Here is a 24,515-nt window from a genome sequence, read left to right as displayed (position 1 = left end):
TTTAACCACAGTTTACTCCCCCAAGAGCAGCAAGCTGTGGTGATGGCCATCCCCGGGCCTCTGCTTAGTTGGGCTCAAAGTTGGAAAACCTCACTGAGAGGGCACCCTAACCAGAAACCCCCGCTAGGAAAGCTTTAGTGTTTGGTTCTGTCAAAAATTTTGAGTTTCACGGAAATGATCTCCTTTTGCCAAGTCTGCTCGTGCCGTGAAGGTGCTGAAAGAGTGCATCCGTCTGAAGCCGGATGACGCCACCATCCCGCTCCTGGCTGCCAAGCTGTGCATGGGCTCGCTTCACTGGGTGAGTGGGGCCGTGGCTTCGGCGCATGCGTGGGGCTGCCACCCGTTTCCATTTCTTGGCAGAAGGGAAATAGTAGTAATTCATCAGCTACCCCAAAACAAGGCTGTTCAGAGCCCCAGACCCCTGGCCTGGGCCACTGGCCTCCTCAGGCCTCACCCGTCACCCCAAAGACTTAGGACAAGCAGCAGGTTCCTGGAACACTCCAGGTTTTTCTTTTTCATGCGAATGTGCTTCAAAAGTAGAAATGGTAAGACAGAATTGGAATTCACAGTCAGATACATCCTGATGCAAGTAATGGGGGAGGGAAAGTGGTTAGGTCACTCAGTGATTGCATCTTAGCAGAGCCTGAGTTTTTCTGTGAAGCAGAGTCACCCCCACTTGAGCTCCTGTGTAAACCCACTTCCTTCCTTCCTCCTCCTCCACAGAGGCTTTCCTCCTCAAATGTTCTTGTCCAGATTTGAATCTGGGGAGAGCCTGATTTCTAACAGTTGTAGTCCCTCAAAAATACACCATTTGTGTAGAAAGTAGGAGACTCAGACTATTGCTGACATGGTGCTGTGGACAATTGCCACTCTGGTGGACTTCTTAAAAAATTTTGTTTTGTTTTGGGGGGGTGGGTAATTAGGTTTATTCATGTATTTGTTTTTATAATGGAAGTACTGGGGATTGAACCCAGGAACTCATCCATGCTAGGCAGGCACTCTACCACTGAGCTATACCCTCCCCACTCAACTCTGATGGGCTTTTAATTTCTTTGTTTAACTTCACATCAAAGTTAGTGATGAGAAATTACCCAAAATACTGATGCTGAGGTTTTTTTTTTTTTTTTTTTTTTTTTTTTTACCATTATGGTCCCTGCTGCTTTTTTTTTTTTTCACTTATCCTCACCCAGCAGGACAAAAGTAAGCTTTGTAAAGAAAGTGTTCTACTTTTGTTTAATTTTTCTTGGGAAAATGTGGAAGAAAAAAGACATTTTGAAAGAGCAGGCTCTCCCCTGAAACATAGCTTCTTTGTGTGGCCCACGCGGGTTTCGACAGTTTGGTGCGGCAAACGCAGGGCATGCAGGCAGCTCCAAGAGCGGCCAGAGAAGTGGATCAAACCTTTTCTGGTTTTGAAGATGCCAGCTGTGATTCTGCTGCATCCCTTCCAGCGGTGCCATATACATCTCTGACGCCCAAAATAAACTTCTTTTTTTTTTTCAAGATGAGAATAACAGATCTTTTCTGTATTTTTTATATTTTTATTATTAAAATATCCAAATACCACAAAAGTAAAGCATATCATCAACTATCACCACGCGCTGTCACCCAGCTTCGATAACATCAACACTTTCATACTTCAAAGGAATAGATCTTTTTATTTTTGCCTCTAATGAGTTGTGCAAAAAGTCTTTAATGTGGGTGGAGTTTACAGGTGCACATTTTCTCATTGGAATCTGCTGATGCAAGATCCATGTGCTGTGTGTTGTAAAATAAATACATGGAGTTTTGAAATTTTTAACAGCTTATGGGAAAGAGAATCTGAACCTAAATGGATTCTTTGTTATACAAAATAGGAAAGACCGAAGCACCAAACATTTCAAGAACTTTATTCTTTACAAGTTTTATATGTATATACACATATTACATATAAACTTCTGAATACCTAGCACAACCGTATTATAGAGGAAATCAGTGAAAAATAGAGACACAAAAGACTCCCACCAAGTATGAAAGTGATGTTGGAAAAGAGGGCAAAAAAGCTATAAGGAAAAGTGTGAAGAAAAAAAGGCAAGGTGGGAATCCAGAGGACAGTTTGAGAGGCTCAGATAAAGAGAACAGAATCACCAGAGTGGAACTGGAAGATTCGGGAGTTATTTTCACAATGACTCATCAGAAATTGTTCTGGGCAGCAGATGCTTATGGGAACTCATGTTAGAAATTCTGCAGGTTATTGTTGTTTTTAACTTGTCTGGTTTTTCAGTTGGAAGAGGCTGAGAAGTTTGCCAAAACTGTCGTTGATGCGGGAGAGAAAACATCAGAGTTCAAGGCCAAAGGCTACTTAGCCCTGGGGCTTACGTACAGTCTGCAGGCCACTGACGGTGAGCGAAGTCCCAGCCCCCTGGGGGCTGTGGGGCCACAGGGCTGGGCTGCCCCAGTCTGCCCTGCAGGACTCCCACTGTCCGCTCTGTCTTAGGAGGGCGCATCTCTGGGTCATTCTGATGTGCCATCCAGTGGGGCCCGCGACTGCTGTCCTCTGTGCTCAGACAGGTTGGAGGATGGGCGGGAAGGGACGAAGGCCCTGTCCACAGGTGCATGTGCTAGTGGTGCACAGCTGCTCAGTGGGCAGGTGCAGGGCATCTACCAGGAGGTTTGAGTGAGCAAGGCCTTGAGAGACAATTTACCCAACCCAGCCTGCACCTGACTCTGCCTCAACACTTGGCCTGAGCTCTCCCCACATGAAGGGATGTTGAGATTTAGGCATAAGCTTATGGAAGCATTCAAGGCCCACCTCCTCCAGGAAGCTTCCCTTGATTTATTAGTACTTGCCCCTTTTCCACCTACACATTTTAATTCACAGATATGTACACGTGTGCTGTTGCAGCTCACAGTATGTGCAGTGACATTATACATTTTGGGTGTGCTTACTGTTTTGCTGGATGGGCTTCTGGCCAAAAAAAAAAAATCTTAATTATATTTTCTATACTTAATGAAGTTTTCAATTATATCTTTGCAGAAAACGTAAAGTGATAAATTGTTTTTCTGAACTCTATTATCCCTTTAACATTTTGTTGTTAAATATAACATGAATACCAAAAAAATCTCAAAAATGAATGTATAACTCAATGAATTGGTATAAAGGAAAATATTCTTGTGATCATCATCCTGATCAGGACATAGAACCTTGCTGGCCACCTGGGAGCCCTTCATATGCACCCCTCCGGCAATCACAAGCCCCCCCTTCAGAGAAAACACTTCCCTGACCTTTATGGCACTCACTTTCTTTCTAATTTTGCTATAGTTTATTACACATTACCCCAAATCTTTTTCTCTTTGCCCTGAAGTACCAAAGACCCTGGAGAATTTTGCCTATCAATTTTCAACAATGGATCTTTTGTTTATTTTTCACATACACATGATATATTGGCAACACGCAGAACGTTTTTTAACTATAGTAGACTTCCAGTGAAGTGTCAATTTAATACCTTATATTTGTCCATATAAATTCCTCGCTGGGACTCGACCCCTAATTAGCCCTGTGACTTTGGGGGAGTCGCACGACCCTGTTGGGGTTATTCATGGTTCACCTGTGTCCCCTCTCCAGTTCCTTCCAGCCCATTCACTGTTGTTCTGAGTTAGCCGTGGGTTGCAGCCACATGCAGCTCTCTGGGCAGCCTTCCACCGTCCTCAGAGTGATGTAAGGATGGCATCTGCCATGTTGGATTTGTTAGACGAGGGCAATCTCCAGTTGCAGCAAAAAACAGGTTCCTCCAGGACTTTTTCTAGTATCCAGTTGATTTTCTAGTATCAGTGTTGGGTTTGCCTGGTCTGTCCCTTGTGTTCACATAAATAAAGCTCCTGACCATTGCCCGTTGTGAACTAAAGTGGCCTTTCATGACATCAGGCTAGCATCCTTGGTTCTCGGTGCCAGAAGGAACTCTGAAGGCATCTAATCCACAGCATTGGTGCTTGAATCTCTTTATTCCGTACTGGCAGAGCCATTCTTCCCCCAGGAGTTATGTGCCTGCATTTGAGAATGTTTTCCTCTCTGGAGTTCCCAGTCGGTCTTTTGAAGATGGGCTCCTGTTTCCAGGGGTACCAAGAGTGACCAGCCAACTCACACTCACCCGTTGCCACGAGGCCACAGTTATTATGCCCGACCAGTGCAACGGCTTCAGGCTGACCTGGGACAGGACGGGGCACATAGGCACCCAGAATTTGTTGCTATAATCCAGTCAAATGTATAGTCTTTGTGAAAAATCTTGTATTTGTTGAAAACCGACTGATCTCCCATGCCACTGACTAATGGAACCCTTTTCTTAGCTTCTCTGCGAGGGATGCAGGAGGTCCTGCAGAGGAAGGCGCTTCTTGCATTTCAGAGGTGAGTGGGAGTTCATCTTTTCACTCGGCTGTACATAATGACACCAAAGTATGATAAGTATAAAAAGAAGAGATATTTATAAAGATTATGTAAACAGCGTTTTACCCGGAGAGTCTTTCTTCTTGAGCACCGAACATACAGTATCAAAACTTGCTGCATCACTTGTTGCCATGTGAATCTGCGTTCTTCATCTGTTTTTTCATTCGGGCACATTTTAGTCATTGCAATGAAGCGATTTGAGCTCTTAAGCTAGATGCTTTTTTATGTCTTGGGAGATGATGCTTTTTATTAAAGACATTTCTCATCATCTAGGTAAAGGACCATTCTTTTCCACTTTTTTTTTGAACGTGTCAAGCTACAGATTTTTATATTAAGACATGAAAAGGCCAGATTTCAGGACAGTCTCTGAAATACTATGCAAGACAGTCAGGCCCGCAAGTCCCCCGCCACGCTCCATAATACCTTGTGCTCGCCTCCATCACTGTACATTTCAGGAGATTAGGAGACCTCCTTATAGTTAGAGAAAGCTTGAGTGTCACAGTGCTCTTTGACATCCCTTATTTAACTTGATCCCTACCCCTCAGCAATAAGGTAGACGGAACAATTAGCGCTTTCACTGCAGGTGAGGGACTGAGATGCGGGAATGAAGAGCATCGCATTGTAGTCAGGATGGAGTCAAGGTCTCCTGATGCTGACCAGCTGTTCTGCTACCCACTCCACCACACTGCCCTAAGCTAATTCTTATTGCAGGTATAATAAATCACTAACGTGAACCATTGCCTGAAAGTATAACCCCATGATGTCACATCTAGAATTGGTATTGATCCTGCCATCTTAAATATATCTGAGTTATATTGATTTCTTGAAATTGTATGAGAAACTTAGTTACTTTTCCAGAAATTTCGCGAGGCCCTCTCAATGCCTAATAACTGTTGTTAGATTTTCCTGAGTTTCCTTAGAACTGGGGTTGCCTGCAGATTTGTCACAGGGTACATGCTCCTTTTTTTTCCCCCAATCATCATTGCTTGGTTTCAGTTCATCTGAAACGCTTTCATCTCTTTTCCTCCCATTTCCTTGCCAACAGCTCCTGCACGTTGTCGGTCCCAGACTGATTAATGACAGAAAGTACCAAGTGACATCTGCAGACGGATCTCCTCTCTCTGTGCTAAGTTTTTGTTGGTGTTCTTCAGCACAGAGTGTGGAAAGCATTTCCATTTCAAATGATTTGGAGTTTTAAATTCTTCAGTCCTAGTTTGTAAAACCCACACATGGATGCCTAAGAAAGTGGTCATTACATCTGTTTCACTTTTCTTAAATCAGCACATCGTACTGGCTCTCTAAAAACAGCCATGGTGGTGGTCTGCCTTGAGCCGCAGAATTCATAACTTCATGTTACATAACATGTTCCATTGGCCTGAATTTCTTTTTGTTCCTCTTTCGCTTAGTTTTTAATTCAAAGAGATTTTTTTAAAATATTAGTTCATATGGGAATAAAGAGTTATAAAATCCTACTAACCTACGTGATTATATTGAGGAAGGCTAACCTAGATTAGTATTTGTGTGAAATAAAGTATATTTTTCAAAGGAATAAAACTCTTTGTTTCAAGTACACATTAACTAGGACTATCCTGGTGCACTGTAGACTTCACAGAAGCCTATAAGGGAAAGATTTTACTAAGAATGACTTGTATTATTTTTTAAATGTAAATGGATGTTTAAAAATCACTTAGATGAGAAACTCTTTTTTTACTATGTATTTTAAATCTTCTCTCCACAATTCTGTTTATCCTTTTTTTTGTTTTGGCAATTTTTTGTTTAAAAAGAAAATGGTATAGCTCAAAAAGGGATGGAGTTGCAGACATAGCTATGTGAGTAGTAACTCTTAATTATGACTGGAGTCAGAATTCAGAGAGCTTTGCTCGCTCCTGGATTCAGAGAGGTGATTTTTTGAAGACATCCCAGTTGCATGATTTCATCTTAATATTGAGACCCTTGGCTGTTTGTACACTCATAAGCTCAGCCCAATAGGCTGAACATGTTCATTCGCCCTGTCCAAAAGTATGATGAAGAAAGACATGTGTTGTTTGCAAAGCTTCCTAAGATGCTGAATTGATCTGAGCGGCTGCTCCTGGGGGCTCTCACATCCTGCAGAGACAAGCAAGGCTGGAAACAGTCGAGCGCATGTCTCCCTGCCTCATCCCCCAGCAGGCAGGAAGCCCAGCTGCTCCATGAGGAGGAGGTGACATGGAGTCATCGGTGTTTGTCCCTCAGTGTGGTGGAGGGGCACAGTCTCACTTTAGTTTCCTCTCTCACTCCTAACTTGAGTTTAAGTTTGAATGTGGTATGTTTGTGGGTATGGAGTGCCCGGCCATCCCCGTCTTTTGGGAACTGAGCAGTTTCCCAGAATATGAGACTTTCAGTGCTAAAACCAGGAAAATACTGTGCAGGCCAGGACAAACGGGTCATCCTCTGTGTGTAACTAATGGGAGGTTCCTGAATAATAGATTAACGAGGTTTGCACTTTTCTTTCTTGACTTAGTAATACACTAAGCCCATGTCCACTGTAATCAGGACTGAAGGGGACGTCAAGGAAAATTGGCTAAATAAGGCAGCAGGGTGACGTGGTGGAGAGACCAGGCCTCGGGATTTCACTTCTGGCTCAAGAAAGATGCTTGTTCTCCAACAAGGTGCTTCAGAGTAGCTGCTTCATAAGTTGTAGTTAACATTGTTACAAGGTCTTGTGGACCAGGGTCAAAATTGATCAGTGGTCTGTGTATTCTTGGTTCAGCTCTAGAGGATGCTGCAACTGGAGTCTAGCAGAGTGATGGGGTGGACCTCAAGGCGTTCTAAGGTTTAGCCAGGCGGTCTGGGAGGCCCATGCCAAGCTCTCCAGGAGCAGCTTGGCAGGCCTCTCTCAGAGCACTGCTCCACTGCACCATCCTGATCACTTTGGGTCCCCCTCTGTGGGGCCAGGAGGAGCTCCTCAAGGAAGGGCACTTGTATTATTCATCTCTGGACTCCCTGAGGGCTAGCACAGGGCCTGACATCACGGCAGGTACTGCATAATGTGGATGGATGGATGGATGGATGGATGGATGGATGGATGGATGGATAAGTGGATGGATGGGTGATCTCAGCGGGCCAGTAGCCTAACCATCTTTCTTTTCCTGTGGAAGAGAAATAGAATTAATGGACATGGAGGTGCTTTGACGAAGGAAGCACTTTGTGAGTGTCCCTGTGGAGACATTTTTAGGTCTCTGGGTTTCTCCGAGCTGCCTCACCAGGTGCTCATCCCATGGGAATGGGGTTTACGGGGGCTGCTCTGAATGAATTCACGTGCAGAGTCCAGCGGGCTTGCAGTTTTTGAGATCACTAATGTCCTCCCTCTCACCTGCATCACTTGCTGGTTCTGCCGAACAAGTTTCCTGTGGGCATCCGCACGAGGTTTTGTCGCAGGAAGCCTAGCTGCTGCATTTGTTCCACACGACTGAGGCAAGTTTTCTAGCATCGACCTGAGATGGTGACCACGCACTTTTCCTAGTTTTCTTGGGCATCTCCATGTTTCCTTTTTCCTTTCATAAACTGAAGTGGCCAGTTTAACTGATTGGCCGAATTACTGAAATAATGCTTTTTTAAAACGTGCATGTTTAAGTTGTGCCTTGTTAGAAATTTGGCTGTTGGCTGTTGGCTGTCCATCGTTAGCCAAGTTGACAGTTCTTCAGATGTTATCCCAATGCACCCCAGAAATGCCAAGATTTCCAGCACTTCTGTTTGTTTCTTAGTGCCGTGGCCAACAGTTTATAGTCATTTGAGGAGGCCAAGGTGGGGCCTTTGGTCAGAATGATTCTGATCCACACCCTGAGTTCACCAGACCATCACCAGCTTTCCACGTGGCTGGTGTTGGAGAGAGGCAACCAGGATTTGATTTAACTTCACTTGAAAAAAAAAAAAATCTAAACTGTACTGAGAAAACTTATACCTCCATGGAATTCTTTTTGAGGGTTGTAGAAAGCTGGTTTTATTAATTGTGAAAGAAGATGAGGTAAAATAAATAGTGCTAAATAATTCAAAGCTTCTTCATAATTCATTTTGTATTCATTTTCCCTGAATAATTGGGAGAGACAGAAACCATGACATTCCAATCTCACTTTTTATGAACACCAAAGAGAAAAATTCTTTGATGTACAAATTCATGGAAAACCAATACCTGTCAAGTAATAAGAACTAGAGCATACTGAGCAGGCCTCCAGGAGAAATACGACGTGGGAAAGGGCAATACAGGCAAATCCTCAGACCCAGCCTCTGAAAGTGAGAAGAGCCCTGAGGCTGTGTCTTGAGGCGAGGTTACTAGTGAAGATTCCCCAGGAATGAGAGTTTTGCTCTTAAGATGAATAAAAGGACAGAGGACCATGCCCCCACCCTAGCCCTCCACCATCCCCCAGTTCCACACATGAGCACAAACAATGCCCCAGATTTTTGAACTTCACACATTTTCTGGCTTGCAAACACCCAGAAGGCTTTTAAGCCCTTTTCCCCACAGCAGACAGGCAGTTCCATTAAAAAGGCCTTGTTACTGCAGAAAGCCATCCTTGGCATGTTTGCCAGAGTTGACTCCATAATGATTTGGCTCTATTCCATCTTGAATCTGCTTTCTGCTGCTAGAAGATCCTCCCTTAATCACAGAATGTTGACAGAGCAGCCTGAAGGTTTGTTTACTATCTGGGCCCCACCGTTTGCAATTTCGTCTGCTCCATTGTGCCTTTTAAAGAAAGTAAAAGTTTGTTTGTCTCTTCTCACCAGACTGTTAAACACAGCATTATGTCCTGCATACAGTCACATTGTGAGTTGCTTGTGGTAAAATACAGTTGACTTCCACATGAAAGCAAGAATGACATGTTTGCCATCAAGTAGGAGGCCAGTACAGCCTCTTCCCCTCCGGGTCGAAAGCCAGTTGATAGACTAAGTCTAGGGTCTGGCATGGAGTCTTACGTGTCACGGTTACGTGGACTAAATTAGTCAACTGCATGGGACTTAGCAGAAGCTTCAAAAGACTGGATGAGCATGCTCCCTTTCGCCCTATAGTTCATCAAAACCCAAAACCTCGTTTTACAAGCAAAGCCGGGCCTTTGATTTTCATATGGTTTCTCTGAAATCCAGAAATTTGGATGAAGTAGCATGAAGGCTGAGCCAGAATTAACCAAAGCAGCGGTCGCCTTGCCAAGAACACCCACGGCTTCGCCGTGTCCCAGCGTGACACGTGGGCTCCTCCTGTTCAGCCCAAGGGAGGCATCTGCTGGGGGGCTCAGAGCTCAGGGCTCCTTGTCAAGGCCAAGGACCATCGGGTGCCCTTCCAGATGCTGGACCAAACACAGAAACATGTTCCTGTGTCGTCCCATAGACGGTGGCGAGAGGAAAGTCCTTCTGTCTGTGGACAGAGGAGAAAAGTTTAAATGAAACATTAAATAAACACGTGGTTTTGGGATAAAAATGCAAATACAGACACTTGTCTGACAGGGAAGGTACAAATGGCCTCCTTGGGGTACTAATAGCTGTGAATACTTTTTCAGGGCCCACAGCCTGTCGCCCACAGACCACCAAGCAGCTTTCTACCTGGCTCTGCAGCTTGCCATCTCCAGACAGGTCAGTTCTCCAGCATCCCCTGCCCTGGCCGCCCGCTCTGCCTTGGCGCAGCTCCTTCAGTGCCTCGGTCTGAAGGGGTGGCTGGTCTTCCTTCATTCATCCGAGGCCGACCTGGAGCAGGCACTCCTCCCAGAGCACGTGGACTCCTCACGGCGAAGACCCTGGTGTTCTGGTCAGTTGGAGCATCAGCTGTGGAGACACAGGCCTACCAGGCTCTGCTTTTGGAGATTAAATCCGCAAGTCTGGAGGGCCGAGCCCCGGGGTCAGATGGCTCCCGGGGTTGTAGCATGCAGTGTATACCCTGAACCCAGGGGTCATCAAAGAGCCTTTGTCACTTTATACCAGAGCCCAGTGCTGAGCTGCCCTGTGGGGATTTAGTCACTGGTGGGGCCTGCTTGTCATGAGGATACCAGTAATTGACAGGAAGATGCCCACAGGCATAGACAAAAGATGCTGGTTCCTCTCAAATCTGTAGACATGAACAGTTACACACGGTGGCTCCTCCAAATAGGAGACTCAACGGCATGCTCCTCCATGGAGGGACAAGCTTTGCTGGCCTTCGTCTTCCCAACGGCAGCTTCCAGAAGCTGCCTTTGCCATTCTCATCCCCTCCCTTCCCCGCCCAGCTGTTCTGGAGACTCTGGCCACATGCCTGCCTGCCCACCAGGTGCAAGACACTGGTGGTCACCCCAGCACATTCCTGAGTGCTGACTGGAGGGTGAATCAAAGGTCAGTTCCTCAGACATGCCATTCCCCTGGCAGGCCTGGGCTGTAGGCATGCTTCTGACTTCCCCGAGGCCTGGAAACGGTGCTCAGAAGTGGCCCCCGTAGGCGACCTGGGGCCTGAGGAAACCAAAAGAGCTCTCCTGTCAAGGTCATCTCATCAGGCATTTTGCGGCTCACAGCTGGACTGCTTCTGCAACAGCTGTGGGCTGGTGGCAACCACCTGGTCTCTCTCCTCCCCTGAGAGCTCCTCTTGCCTCCTCCGTGAAGCCCCCTTCCCGCAGCAGCCTGCTCCTCTCCTTCCTCCAGCCTAGCTCTCCTGTTCAGTATCTTTCTCACTAGACTTGAGGTTCCATAAGGGCAGGAGCCCACGTCTGTCATCATTGCTCTGCCCTGGCAGCTGGAACGCTGCCTGACATGTGGCAGGAGCTCAGTAATACTCGCTGAATGAAGGAACCAGCATTGAATTCCTTCAAATCAGCCTAGCCCTTAAGGACATCACTTTGAACCCTGTATCAGTTTTTTCTCGATGGTGCTGGTCATCCCTGGGAATAGACATCGTGAGTGTACCGTCTGTCTGACCCTCCCAGAATACTCAGCTGAGTGCTGTTCACACAGCAGGCTGTCCCCTGGGGGTGGGAGAGGGGAAGTAGATGGAGCCTTGTGGGTGCAGCAGAAGCCTTCGTGGGCATGCAGCATGACAGCGTGCAGTGTTTTCCTGCTCAGCGGGCGTGCGGCTATGGCCCTCATCGTCAAGAGCCAACGCCATTTGACCAGGAGGAGAGGACGGGGAGGAGTCAGATCTAGAGCCACTCTCGTCTAGTGGCTGGGTGACCTTGCTCCAGTCATGTCACCTCTCTGGACTTCAGTGCCCTCCCTGTGAAATGGCAGGTGGGGCGGGATGATTTCCTCCCTCTGTACCGGCTGTGAGTCTATGGCTTAAAAGCTGAAAGCCTCTATAACCATCATTTTAACTTATATTCATCAAAAATGGGATTTCAGAGAGGAAAACAAACAGATTTGGGAAAGAGAAGGCTCCCTGCTAAGGGGTGAGGCTACTGAGGGTTTGGGGAAAAGCAGGAGAGCCAGAAGAGGTCCAGCCCAGGGCCTGGAGTTGGAGGCGAGAAAGGAAGGAGTCCCTGGATGTTGTGTAAGGATGCTGCAGTCCTGAGCCTGTTTCAAAATCCAGCTTCAGGTCCTAATTCTCCCTGGGTACTGTTAAACCTGCACAGAATCTTGAGTGTTCAAATATCCATTATGTATGCATTTTATCAACTCCTGCACTTGGATGATTTTGAAGAAAGTCTTGAACAGCTGTTGGATTTTAAAGGTTAAGGTTGTATCTGGTCCTACTTGAATCTGGATACACCTGCTTTGTATGTGGCATTGCAATTTGCTTCTTGGATGTAGTTGTTTCGGATTGTAGTTTGGGAAGGTGTGGGGTGTTTGTTTGTTTGCCTATTTCCTTGATGTCTAATGGAGACCCAGGACAGAGGAATTTGAAAAGAATCACAGGTGTGTGATCATTTGGAAAGCCGTTTAAGGTTTTGAAAATTATTAAGCACTTTCACTTCAGCAATACTTTAAAAAAGAGAGAGAGAGAATAATTTCAGCTAAGGAAGTTTAATTCCAATAAAAACTTCTGGCAATTTGTTATTTGTCTCCATTTAGAGTAAAATAATCTTGGGCATAATCAAGAGTAAATCAGATTTGTGGAAAAAGAGAGATTATTTATTTAGGGAGAAAGAAGAGATTTGGTATTGACAGGCTGAGAAACAGCCTCCTGTGTCACTTCATTAGTCATCCTGTCACTGGAGGGGCCTCTGTTTTCATGCTTGTCGTGAATATCCTGGGGTTGTTATAAAGACAGCTTAAAATCTGAGTGTGGCACGAGGTGAGACAACTTCTGGTGTTTACAGAGAATCAGACACTGAAATGGTGGCTTCTTGCGCGTGCGCGTGTGTGTGTGTGTCTCTAAAAATTCTTTTTGGTTTTCTTTTAAACCAGATACCAGAGGCTCTGGGATACGTACGCCAAGCTCTTCAACTTCAGGGCGATGATGCCAACTCCCTGCACCTCCTTGCCCTCCTGCTGTCAGCACAAAAGCATTACCACGACGCTCTGAACATCATTGACATGGCCCTGAGTGAATACCCAGAAAATTTTATGTAAGTGATCCTGGACTACATATTGGTATTCTTCCTTCTCTCCAATCTGTCACAGTCCTTTGTGGGCATCCTGGCGATAAATAGTACAAAATGCCCTTTGTTCTTGTTTTTCCATGATATTTAGAAACAAACGTAGTCTGTCAGGTCAACCTTACTAAGTTGAAATACTTTCTCCTTTCTCTCCCAGTGTGTACCTTTGAGGCACACAAGATGATTTTAAATGGATTATGGATGAACACTGTAATTTTAATAGTTATGTGTTTTTAAACATTTATTAGAAAAATTATAGCTGCACATCAAAGTGTGACTTCATAGAAATTATTGCTCAGAGTGAGATGAAGAGTTTTTAAAGGAGTTATTTTAAAGTCAATTTAAAGGAAAATATTAATATACATGGATATGTCAAAAGCTATGTTGAACAGACTCCGATGACTGAAATTTGGAAAACATTGCTTTATAGCTTGTTGGTCCTGTGTTACCAAGGACTTCCACTAGTTCCAGGTGATTATTATATTTTAGGCAACTTTGATCAGGATGCCTGACCTCTTTGTGTCTCAGTTTTATTCCGTGGGAAGTGGAATTCCTTCAATCAGTCAACGATATGTGTACGTAACCTAAGGGTTGTCATCACAGACTGTGAGGTGCTGGAATTGTCAGCTTATCTTCACCTCTTTCCTCTGAATCACTGAAGCCAGGCCAGTTGGTTAGGCTTTGTTGAGAAGGGCATTGTCTTTTGGGCTACTCGGTTCTTATTTTATCCTCCGCGGAGTAGCTTAGTAACCGGTACACAGTGGCCAGAAACAGTAAACAGTCCTGCAGGCTGGCAGGTTCTAATTGTCCAAGTGGCAGGGTCAGCAGTGCGGGGGGCGGCCGGGGCAGGGGGAGCAGGGAAGGCTGGCTCGCTTCACTCTGAGAAATAACACAGTCGCACATTTTAAGTGGCTGGGCCTTGGCTTTATTTCTCTGCCTCATCACCTCTCTGTGGTTTTAATCAGTGCATTTCAGCAGCTCCCCTTGGAAAATTGGTTCACACATTTCCATTACAAACATTGCTTTGTCTTCAAGCGAAAGGGCACTTCTCTTCTCCCTGTCGAGAAAATTCTCATTATCATCCAGGAAACCTCTGATGAGAGATTTCTTTTGTAGGTTCAGCTATTTATGCAGAGTGAATTAAAGAGCTTTGCCGCAGAGCTTCACTTCCTGCAGGTCTCAAACTTGCTCTTTTGCACACCGAGCATATTTCTGGGTTTTATCCAAAGCTGGTTAGTCCATGGAACCTTAAAGTGGTTAAAGCACTTTTAAAAATACTCGGTTTTTCACCCATCAGTGAAGTATAGCCTGATGCAATTGAATTCAGCTTCTCTCATCAATATTTATAAAGTGGCCGTCTCTGCCTCCCTCCCCAAGTACCTTCATTAGACGTTAGATGTTAGACTCCAGCGTGTGGCTCCTGCGTAGACAGCCTGGGGTATCATCCGAGACGAGGCTTATTAAACTAATAGCCACACCACACAGTAAGCAGTAAACAGTGGTGGCTAATATGGTAATGCCTCCAAGTGACAGCAGCTGACAGCCTTTTCAAGTAGTAGAAGTAAGGAACAGCAGTGGAGATATTTGAGGAATGCGAGCCTGTTATTTTAATGTTAAGCTGTAAGCTCAAAAAAGCAAAGCATATGGCAGCAGGGCTGAGAGCAGCCGATGACTTGTTTGCTTTTTAAATATTTGTATTTCTTCCTTTGTGATGGGAAACTTCTTCCCAAGAACACTTTATTAAAAGTCAGGGCCAGATGTAGTGAGTGGATCGCATGTTTTCTTTCCGACCTGGGTAAAAATGTCTCGACTCCAACCTAAACCAGATTATGTAGGCACTTGTCCCAAGTGCCAGGTAGCATCTGTTTGTTTGTGACAAGCTTGTCTGCAGCAGAACTGTAGACTCTTGGAAGCCTGGGGTGGCCTCGTGGTTCTTGTGTCCTAGCAGCCGTAACCTCCCACAGACTGAGTGTGTCATGGGTGTTTTATCCATCCCTGCTAGCTAGGGGTGAGAGCCTTGCCCTCCGTTCGGGTCAGGTCTGTCCAACAGTTGAGCACTGAACCCGTTGAACCGAGAATTGATTGAACTAGCCTCTTAGCTCAATGCAGAGAACTACAAAACTTTCTGGTCCCTGTTAAGGTTATTCAAAATACTGAACCACCAACTTTATTGTCTCATGGTGACAGTAAGGATGAGTAACACTGGAGAGACCAGCTGCTCCTCCAAGGGCATTCAGCTGTCCTCACCAGTCCATTTAAGGCATTTGTACGTGGCAATCACCCAGTAATAAGTAGGAATTCATATTGTCATTACTACTAGTACAGTGTCTTTAATTGTGATATTTTAGAATCAAATTATTGAATATTGAGTAGAAGCAAAAGACTATTTATGAAATCTATTTAAAATAATGATACAACTAACATATGTGTACCCACTTCTTCGTTTAAGAAAAAGAACATTGTGGGGGAGGGTATAGCTCAAGTGGTAGAGAGCATGTTCAGCATGCATGAAGTCCTGGGTTCAATCCCCAGTACCTCCTCTAAAAATAAAAAATAAAAACCTAATTGCCTCACCCCCAAAAAGCAAACAAAAAGAAAAAGATCATCGATGTTGCCTATGAATTTCCTGTGCACTCCCGCTGTCCTATTCCCTTACCTCTGGCCTCACAGGTTAACCACCATCATGAATTCTGTGTTGAGCATTCTCTCATGTTTCTATACCATGTATGTTTGTACTCCTAAATAATAAGAATTTCTAGGTAGAGAGGATGTAGCTCAGTGGTAGAGTGTGTGCTTAACATGCATGCGGTCCTGGGTTCAATCGCCAGTACCTCCATTAAAATAAACAAACAAACAAACAAACCTTCCCCACCAAAAAGAAAGAAAAAAAAAGCAAAGAATAAAAATTTCCAGTTTAGCATATTGAAAAAAATTTTAATGGAATTGTACCAAACATGTACAATATGCTACTTGCTTTCATTGCTTAACATGATGTTCCTGAGGTTCTCCCTTCTTGCATACAGCAGCAGTTTATTCATTTATAGTGATGGATAGTATTTTATTGTATAAATATATTAAGGTTTATTTTTCTAGCCTACCGTAAGTGGATATGTGGGTTGTTTTCCGTTTTCGGCTATTGTGAACGATGCTGCGGTAAATGTCCTTGCACGGTTCTCCTGGTGCACAAGTGTAAGCTTTTCGTTAGGTCGACACCTAGGAGTGAAATTGTTGGGTCATAAGCTGCGAGTATCTTCAATTCTACCAAATAATTCCAAACTGTTCTCCAAAGCCGACATGTCATTTGCATCCCCAGCAACAGCGCCCGGGAGACATGCAGGTCCAAACACCAACGCTAGGTGTTAGGCGTGTTGATCGCTGGTCAGTGGTGTCACATTGTGAGTTTAAGCTGCATGTCCTTCATTATCAATGAGGTTGAACACCTTTTTATTTGCTTATTGGTCACCAAATTTTTCTCTTTTATGAAGCACACATAGAAGTCTTTCTTCCTTTTCTATTTGGTTGGTATTTTTCAATATTAATTTGTAAGATTTCTTTATATATTATGGTTAAAAATGCTCTTGTTGGTTATATGTGTGGTAAAAATCTTCTCCCAATCTGTGTCTTGTCTTTGCTTTCTCTTAATGATACCTTTTGATGAGCAGAAGTTCTTAATTTTTAAGTATAGTTGAATTTATCAGTGGCATCTATGGTTAGTACTTCTGTGTCTAGTTTAAGACACCTTTCCTAGGTCGTCTTCTAAAGCTCTCTCATGTTCTCTTTCACCCTTGAAGCTAGGCGTCCATCTGTAAGTGACTGTTTTATGTACGTGAGTGTCAGAGATCCAATGTAGTTTTTTCTCACGTGGTTACCGACTGTCCCAGCATCACGTATTGAAGATTCCTTTCCTGGTTCCTCCCCAGGGCCACTTTTTTCTTAAGTCAAGTGTCCATATGTGTGAGGGGCTGTCTCTGAGCTTTCCACTGGGTTCCGTTGGGCAGGGTGCCCGTCTCGTCTCGGAGTGACTGCCACTCTGTCATCCTTCTTACAACTTTATTACACGTGAGGTCAGCCCACCCCTGCAGCTTGCTCCTCAGGGATGTTCTGGCTGTTTTCATGACTTTGAGCTTTCATATAAATCTACAAATTAGCTTTTCAAGATCCACAAAAAAAACCTGTTCAGATTTTGATTTGAATTACATTTAATCCAATAGCTTAGTTTGGGGAAAATTAGATATTTATGACAGTGGGTTTTCTAATCTATGGCCATTATCTCCCTAATTATTTAGGCTTTTAAAAATGCTTTTTAAGAGAAGTTTTATAATCTTCTTCATAATGATTTTATGATGTTTACTAGATTTATTCTTAGCTACCTGAAAAAAATTCCATGCTTTTCTGTTTAAACCTCTATTTAAGAGGTTAAGGAAATTTACTTCTTCCCAAGAAGGCTTGCTGAGAGTTGTTTTTTTTTTTTTAATCATGAATTGATGTTGAATTTTATCAGATGATTTTTCAGTATTTATTGAGATGATTATATGATTTTACTCCTTTCATCTGTGAATATTATATTGATACTTTTAAATGTTGTTAACCTTGTATTCTTGGAATAAGCCCAACTTGATCATGATCCACTAGTTTTTTTTTAATGGATTCTGTTTACTAAATTTTTAAAAGAAGATTTACATTTATGTTTATGTGTGAAATAGCTTGTAATTTTCCTTTCTCTTTATATCCTTGTCAGGTTTTGACATCAAGGTTAGGCCAGCCTCATAAAATGAGTTGGAGTAGTTCTTTTTTGTGTGTTTTGGAATCTTTGTGTAAGATTGGAATTATTTGTTCCTAGAATAATAAGTTTTGGTTGAATTTGCCTATAAAACCATCTGGGGCTGGTCTTTTTTCCATGGAAAGACTTCTGATGCTTTTTAAAAATAGTTATAAGATATTCAGGTTTTCTACCTCTTATTTTATTAAGCTATGTTTAATATCCTCTGTATACGTTAAGAATTAGTCCATTTAATCTAAATTCTGAATTTTATTGGCATAGAGTTGTTTATCATGTTTTAAAATTATTTATTGTCATACAGCATCTGTGGTTAAGTCTTTTTCCTTCCTAATATTGTTTAATATGCCTTCCTTTTTTTGTTTTTTCATCTTGAACAGTCTTGCCAGAAATCTGTCATTGATCTTTTCAAAGAACCAGAAGCTTTTTTATCATCTTGACTATACATCTACTTTTTCTTTTATGAATTTCTGTCCTTATTTCTATTATTTCTTTTCTCCTATTTTCTTGAAGTTTGTTCTGTTTTGTTTTATTTGGTTTTCCTTCTTAACATTTTAAGTTGGATGTTTAGTTTATTAGTTTTTTGACTTTCTCATTTTCTGACATAGCATTTAAGATAAAATATTCCACTAAGTACTGCTTTAGCTATAAACCACAAGTTTCAATATGTGAATTTTTGTTCTTGTTTAGTTCTAAATATTTTTAAATGTCCATTATTCTTTTTTTGACTCATTATTTTAGAACAGTGTTTTTTGAGGGTTTTTGTACTTATCTTTTGTCAATGGGCTTTTAACTTCATTGAATTGTGTTCAGAGACTATAATCTATACAAATTTGAAATTTGTTGAGATTTGTTTTATGGCCCAGCATATAGTCCCTTGTTATAAATATTTCATATGTGCTTGAAAAGAATGCTTTCTGCATTTGAGGGTAAATTTTTGTATATTTTATATTTTATTAGGTTAAACTAGCAACTCTGCTATTCAGATCTTTATTCTTATCAATATTTTTTGTCTACTTAATCTATCAATTATTGAGCAGAGGTATGTTGAAATCTACCACTAGAATGGTAGATTTTCCTGCTTCACCACATAGTTATAGCAATTTTTGCTTTATATATTTTAAAACCATGCTGTTAGGTGCATATAAATTTAGAATTGCTATGTCTTCTTGGTAAATTCAGCCTTTTACCAATATGTAAGAAGTTGCATAATTCATTTTTCCTTGAAGTCTATTTTGTATGATCTACACACACATCCATATACAAATATCCACATATTTCTGTGCCTATACATATATACACACATACAATATGTGTGTGTGCGCTTGGAACACATTTTCCATTCTTTTACTTTGAACTTTTTATATTCTTATGTTTTAGATGCATTCTTGTGCTCATTATATATAGCTGTTTTTTTTTTTAAACTCAGGCTGAGTCTTATCTGGAACATGTAGGTCATTTCCATTTATTGCAAATACTGACATATTTATATTAGTGTCTTCCACTTCATTTGTGTTTTCTGTATGTCCTGCTCTTTTTTCATATCTCTTCCTCTCCTTTTCTACCTTCTTTTAGAGTGATTATTTTTTATTACATATTTTTCCTTTACTAATTTGGAAAAGAAACATTGTTTTGGTTGTTGTTGTTTAGTGATTATCCTAGAAATTTTATTAAGGGCCTGTTGCCGGCAAACTTTCTCCATTTGTGTCTAAAATGGTATTTGGCTTTACTCTCAAAAGAGATTTGCAGACTGGATCTCTGAGTCTAGGCTCACGTTTCCTCACAGAAGAAGTGATCTTGTTCTTTTAGTGGTTGTTGAGAAATCAACTATTTGTTTAATTTTAGTTCATTTCAGTGTCATCTGTCTTTTCTCTCTGGCTGCTTTAAGTGCCATTGTTGGTGATGCTTGGCCTTTTCACTGTGATATGGCTAAGAGTGGATCCTGCTCGGGACCCACTGGACTTGTTAAAACTGTGGCTTGGTATGTATGGTTTGTATTGTTTATCATTTCTAGAAAATTCTCAGCCATTGTTTCTTCCAATAGTTCTTCTCTTATAGGTGGCATGTAGTTGGCTCTTGGTTTTTTATTTAGTCTAATAATTTCTGCCTTTTGTCTCAAGTGTTTGGTCCATTCACATTTAATACAACTAAATATGACTGAATATATATCTGCCATTTCTATATATGTGTCTTGTCTTTTTTGTTCCTCTTCTATTGCCTTTTTTTTCTTGTTGAAAAATTGTTTTTTAAAACCTATAACTATTAAATACCTAAACAAAAGAATGAAAGATTAGTATTTGTTGATTATGCGTTAAATGTCTCTAACACACTGTAAGGTTTTCCCAAAATAAACTTTAACAAAGTACACATTTTTATGTTGAACAGTGTTCGTAAATCTTGAGAGATTCACTATCTCTTGTACTTGGTATAAGAGCCTCGATCTTTCTTCTTTTGAAATGCAGCTTTGCAAAAATGTTCTAATTGATTAATACATTTTACTTAGTAATTTTCCTCATTGGCCCAAGAAGTAGGTGCCAGGTAATGTTGGAACTGTTGTCTCTCCTGAAGACAGTGTGTCTGGGGCTAAGTCAGGCCCTCACAGACATTGTGTTTCTTCCATGGGATTATTTATTTTTAGATAAAATATTGCAAGGAGAACTGACAGTTGGTTTCTTTTGTCTTTGGAAAACACATCAGAGAATATCATACCAGTGGTGGCATTTGAGAACTTTAGTGTAACTGAGATGTGTTATTCGAATTCAGCTGCTAAGGGCAGCCACGCCAGGGTGCAGTTTCTTGCCCTGAGACAAATTGTGGTTGTACAACTTTCCTAATTACAGATTCTTAGTTGATTTGAATTTTACTCTTTCCTCCTTAAATAGAACACATGCACTCCCTGATTCACATGCTCTCCGAGAGGTCATCACATCAGTAGCACACTTAAGAAACCATCAAGTGTCACCACAAAAAGCACCAAAAAGCAACTTTTGAGACTTCTCAAAAATACAAATACAAGTGAAGTGAGATCATTATGCTGTTTGGACAACTTTTTAAAGTGTGTTTTCGGATCCATGGCTTTGATACCTCAGATGTCGAAACAAACCCTCAGTCACCAGATTGGAAGATGAGCTCTTCTTCTTCCACAGGTCGTCTTCTGCTCGCCCATGTGTGGAAGCAGATTTTGTCAGACAATCACATTTCTGTTTACACCAATAGGAACCAACTGTATGGAAAGAAATGAAGATATATAACATTCATTATTTCGTCCATTTGTTCACTCATTTAGCAATAATAACCACTAGCATTTACTTACTGCTTTGTGACAGGCAACTCTTATCAGGACTTCACATATTTTAAACTAATTTAATAATCCTGAGACCGTCAAAGGTTGGTAGTATGATCATCCCCATTTACAGCTAGGGAAACTAACGCACAGAGAGGTTAAGTGATTTGTCCAAGATTATGCACCTAGTAAGTGACAGAGTCATGCTTTGAACCCAGGCAGGCTGGCCTTGGCCTCTGCACTCTGTGCCTTTAAAGCCCTGCATTCTCCCCACAGTCCAGTTGCCACGTGTAGGGTTGGGAATGCTGTTGTGAACAAGAGAAAGACAGTTTATGCTCTTTTAGAGCTAACAGTCCACATGAGCAGGATTTCTATCCTATCTCCTTTGTTAATCTCTCCAATAAACCAGAAAACATGATGAGGATCATTCTTTTCTTGAGTGGAGTATATATCTGGTTTAAAAACAAATCATGACTTGACAAGTTAGACTGTGTCTTTTTCTCACTGTGTCTCACTTAACACACACACGCACACTCAGAGAAACTCAGTTTAAGCTGAAATATCATATTGAGTAATGTGTTGATGTAGCAATTACTGAGAGGCCAGGTGTTATGGGCTATTTTTATGCCTGAGCTGAGTGATGGAGTAATGAACATGCCCATTAAATTTGCATTTGATAGAAAGTTGGACCACAAAGAAGGAGGCTGTTCATCTTCTTACACTAGAGAAATGATCCATGGATACCCGAAGGGTGTTTGGGAGGGATGAGTGCAAGGTAGCCAAACCAGGGGTGCCTGTTCTCAGATATAAGTTGGGGAGGGGATCTTTGGGCAGAGAGTGGGTGACAGCCTAAAAGACACCACAGATCAAAGTAGAGCAAATTAAGTGGGACAGTAGCTTATTTCAAATCAACTTGCCACAATTAAAAAAAAAAACTCAAATTAAAAATGGCAAAGGATTTGAATAGACATTTTTCCAAAGTAGATATTCAGATGGCCAATAAACACATGAAAATATTCTTAGCATCACTCATCATTAGGGAAATGCAAATCAAAACCACAATGAGATACCATTAGGATGACTATTATTACAAAAACAAACCCAAAACCCAGATAGTAACAAGTGTTGGAGAGGATGCAGAGAAGCTAGAACCCTTGTGCTCTGCTGGTGAGAATGTAAAGCGGTGCTGCTACTGTGGAAAATAGTATGGAGGTCCCCCCCCCCAAAAAAATAGATAACTATATGATCCAGCAATTCCACTCCTGGGTAAATACTCAAAAGAATTGAAAGAAGGAGCTCAATTGAGATGTTGTACACTCATGTTCATTTCATGGTAGAATTATTCATAATATCCAAAAGGTAGAAGGGACCCAGGTATCTGTGGATGGATGAATGGATAAACGAAAGTCGGTACACACATACAATGGAATGTTATCCAGCTTTAGAACATTGCTGTTCTAAACAATGCTGACACATTGCTACGACATGGATGAACCTTGACGATGTTATGGTAATGAAATAAGTCAGTCACAAAAGGACGAACACTGTATGATTACCCTTATATGAGGGTCCCAGAGTAGTCAAAATCACAGAGACAGAAAGTAGAATGGTGGGTGCCAGGAGCTGGGGAAGGTGGGGAGTTACTGTTTAATGGATACAGAATTTCAGGTTTGCAAGATGAAAAAGGTTCTGGAGATGGATGGTGGTGGTGGTTGCACAACAGTGTGAATGTACTGAATGCCACTGAACTGTACACTTTAAAACTGTAAATTTTATGTTCTGTATATTTTACCACAGTTTTGAAAAATCAACTTCCTGACCTCTCCTTTTTGACATGTGGTGGCAGGAGGGTTTCCAGCATCCTCGCAGGGCTGAGAGTAGGTGGCGGGGGCCCTCTGCCCTTGGGTTCTCTGGTTCTGGATAATTAAGCCACTATTCTTCTGGGAGGGACTTGCTGAAGCAAGGAAGCAGCCTCTATCTACTCCAGCCATTTCTGTAATCTTTCTGTGAGGTTCTGGGTCTATGGGTTGCCTTCAGTAAAAGTAGATGCTTGTCAAGAGGGACAGAATCCCCCCAAAGTGGTGAAAAATGTCCTAGAAACTGAAGATCAGGGTTGTGAGACAAGGGGAGAAGAACTGGAAAAGAGGAGCTGAAGGAGAAATGTTTTCGAAGCTGTTTGCTTATGAGAGGATCCTCCTTCCTCCAGGGCTGGGGAGGCTCGTCCGCAGATGGGGTTGTGCTGGCACAAACTCTTCTCCCCATTTCCGCGTGCCCAGTGTGCATGTGGCTGTTTGCCCCCAGTTTACAGTCCTCACAGGAATACTCTGCTTCCTTTCCTGAGAGTCCCCCCTTACCTGGTTCTGTCTGAGCATGCCGGAGACAAAACCTTCAGGGCATGCTGAGCTTCCTGGCTGCTGGGAGAGGCCAGGCCAGGGCAGCCACACAGAGCCAACCATCCCCCATGGTGGCATGCGGAAGGCTTATTTTTTTCAGTGCTTAACTTTACAGCGCCTCAAATTCTAGAGATCTGATTCTACCATTCAAAAGATGGAGTATCATCTTCAGAAATCATGAAGAGGGGTGTTTCCTGGAAATCTCTGGACCCCCAGCCTCTAGCCCAGAGCTTGGCTCGCTGGAAACATCACTATGTATTTGTGCAGTGAGTGGTTGAAACTGACAACCTTGCTGAGTGGCCCGGAGGCCTTAGTCCATAGCTAAGCATGTCTACCTGTGTTTCTTCTAGCATCCATTTCCTTTTTCACTCTGCCAACTTCCGCTAAGTGATGAAATGAGGATGTCTGCTTTCTGCAAACGTCATATAAAGCTCCTGCTAGTTACCCTGCCAAGCGTGAAAAAACTCAAAAGGTCCAAATATAGTTGAATGCCAGTTCATGGTCTTTTGCATTTTAAGGTAATGAAAATATACTAGTTCAAAACAAAACAAAACATCTGAGTGCAAAGGAGAGCAAAAAGAGAAGCTCCCAATTTATCCCCTAAGCATTTTTGTGGGATCCTGGGCTGAAACAGCTGGTGGGGACACATCACCCACCTGCAGAGAGTCAGACTCACTGTCCTTTAACTATTCCCCCAGTTAAGGATCAGAGAGCCCTGCTTTCTGCCAAGTGTGTGCCAGGCCAAGGCCAAGGCCAAGGAGAGCCACAGCCAAGGGAGGCGCCGTCCCTGCTTTCACACACCTCACTGTGCGATGTGGAGGGGTTGCCATGGGCTGTGCTGAATGCCTCAGAAGAACAAAGATCACCATTGCGGCCACCATCACCCATGCCATCCAGGAGCAGCGCAGTCCCCACCATCTCCCTTGGCACCTTGGAAACAAGCAGAACAAAACCAACCAAACCTCATGGTGTGCTAAGTGGGAACATACAGGAGGTAAAGAGAGAACATGGGTAAAACAGGCCAGGATTCACAGAAGCAGGTTTCTGTGCAAGGACTCATGGCCACATTCGGCCTCTGATCCCGGGGGGATGCCTTGTCCACCTCTGGTCCCAAAGAGCCAGC

At 42.7% G+C, this 24,515-nt stretch overlaps 1 protein-coding gene across 7 annotated transcripts in view; it reads left to right on the top strand.

Moving 5' to 3' along the window:
- The window catches only part of TTC7B (tetratricopeptide repeat domain 7B), a 225,405-nt gene that overhangs the window by 125,382 nt on the left and 75,508 nt on the right, over nucleotides 1-24,515 (top strand). For all 7 annotated transcript variants that reach the window (XM_064486195.1, XM_064486194.1, XM_064486193.1 and 4 more), the window contains 5 exons: nucleotides 194-298; nucleotides 2,261-2,378; nucleotides 4,321-4,378; nucleotides 9,946-10,018; nucleotides 12,749-12,909. In XM_064486195.1, coding sequence (XP_064342265.1) covers nucleotides 194-298; nucleotides 2,261-2,378; nucleotides 4,321-4,378; nucleotides 9,946-10,018; nucleotides 12,749-12,909 — 515 coding nt within the window. The remainder of the gene's footprint in view (nucleotides 1-193; nucleotides 299-2,260; nucleotides 2,379-4,320; nucleotides 4,379-9,945; nucleotides 10,019-12,748; nucleotides 12,910-24,515) is intronic.

Source organism: Camelus dromedarius, chromosome 5 (assembly GCF_036321535.1).
Source record: "Camelus dromedarius isolate mCamDro1 chromosome 5, mCamDro1.pat, whole genome shotgun sequence".
Taxonomy (NCBI): Eukaryota; Metazoa; Chordata; class Mammalia; order Artiodactyla; family Camelidae; genus Camelus; species Camelus dromedarius.
The sequence above is the reverse complement of the archived record's forward strand: the minus strand, read 5'-3'. Positions and strand labels throughout refer to the sequence as shown.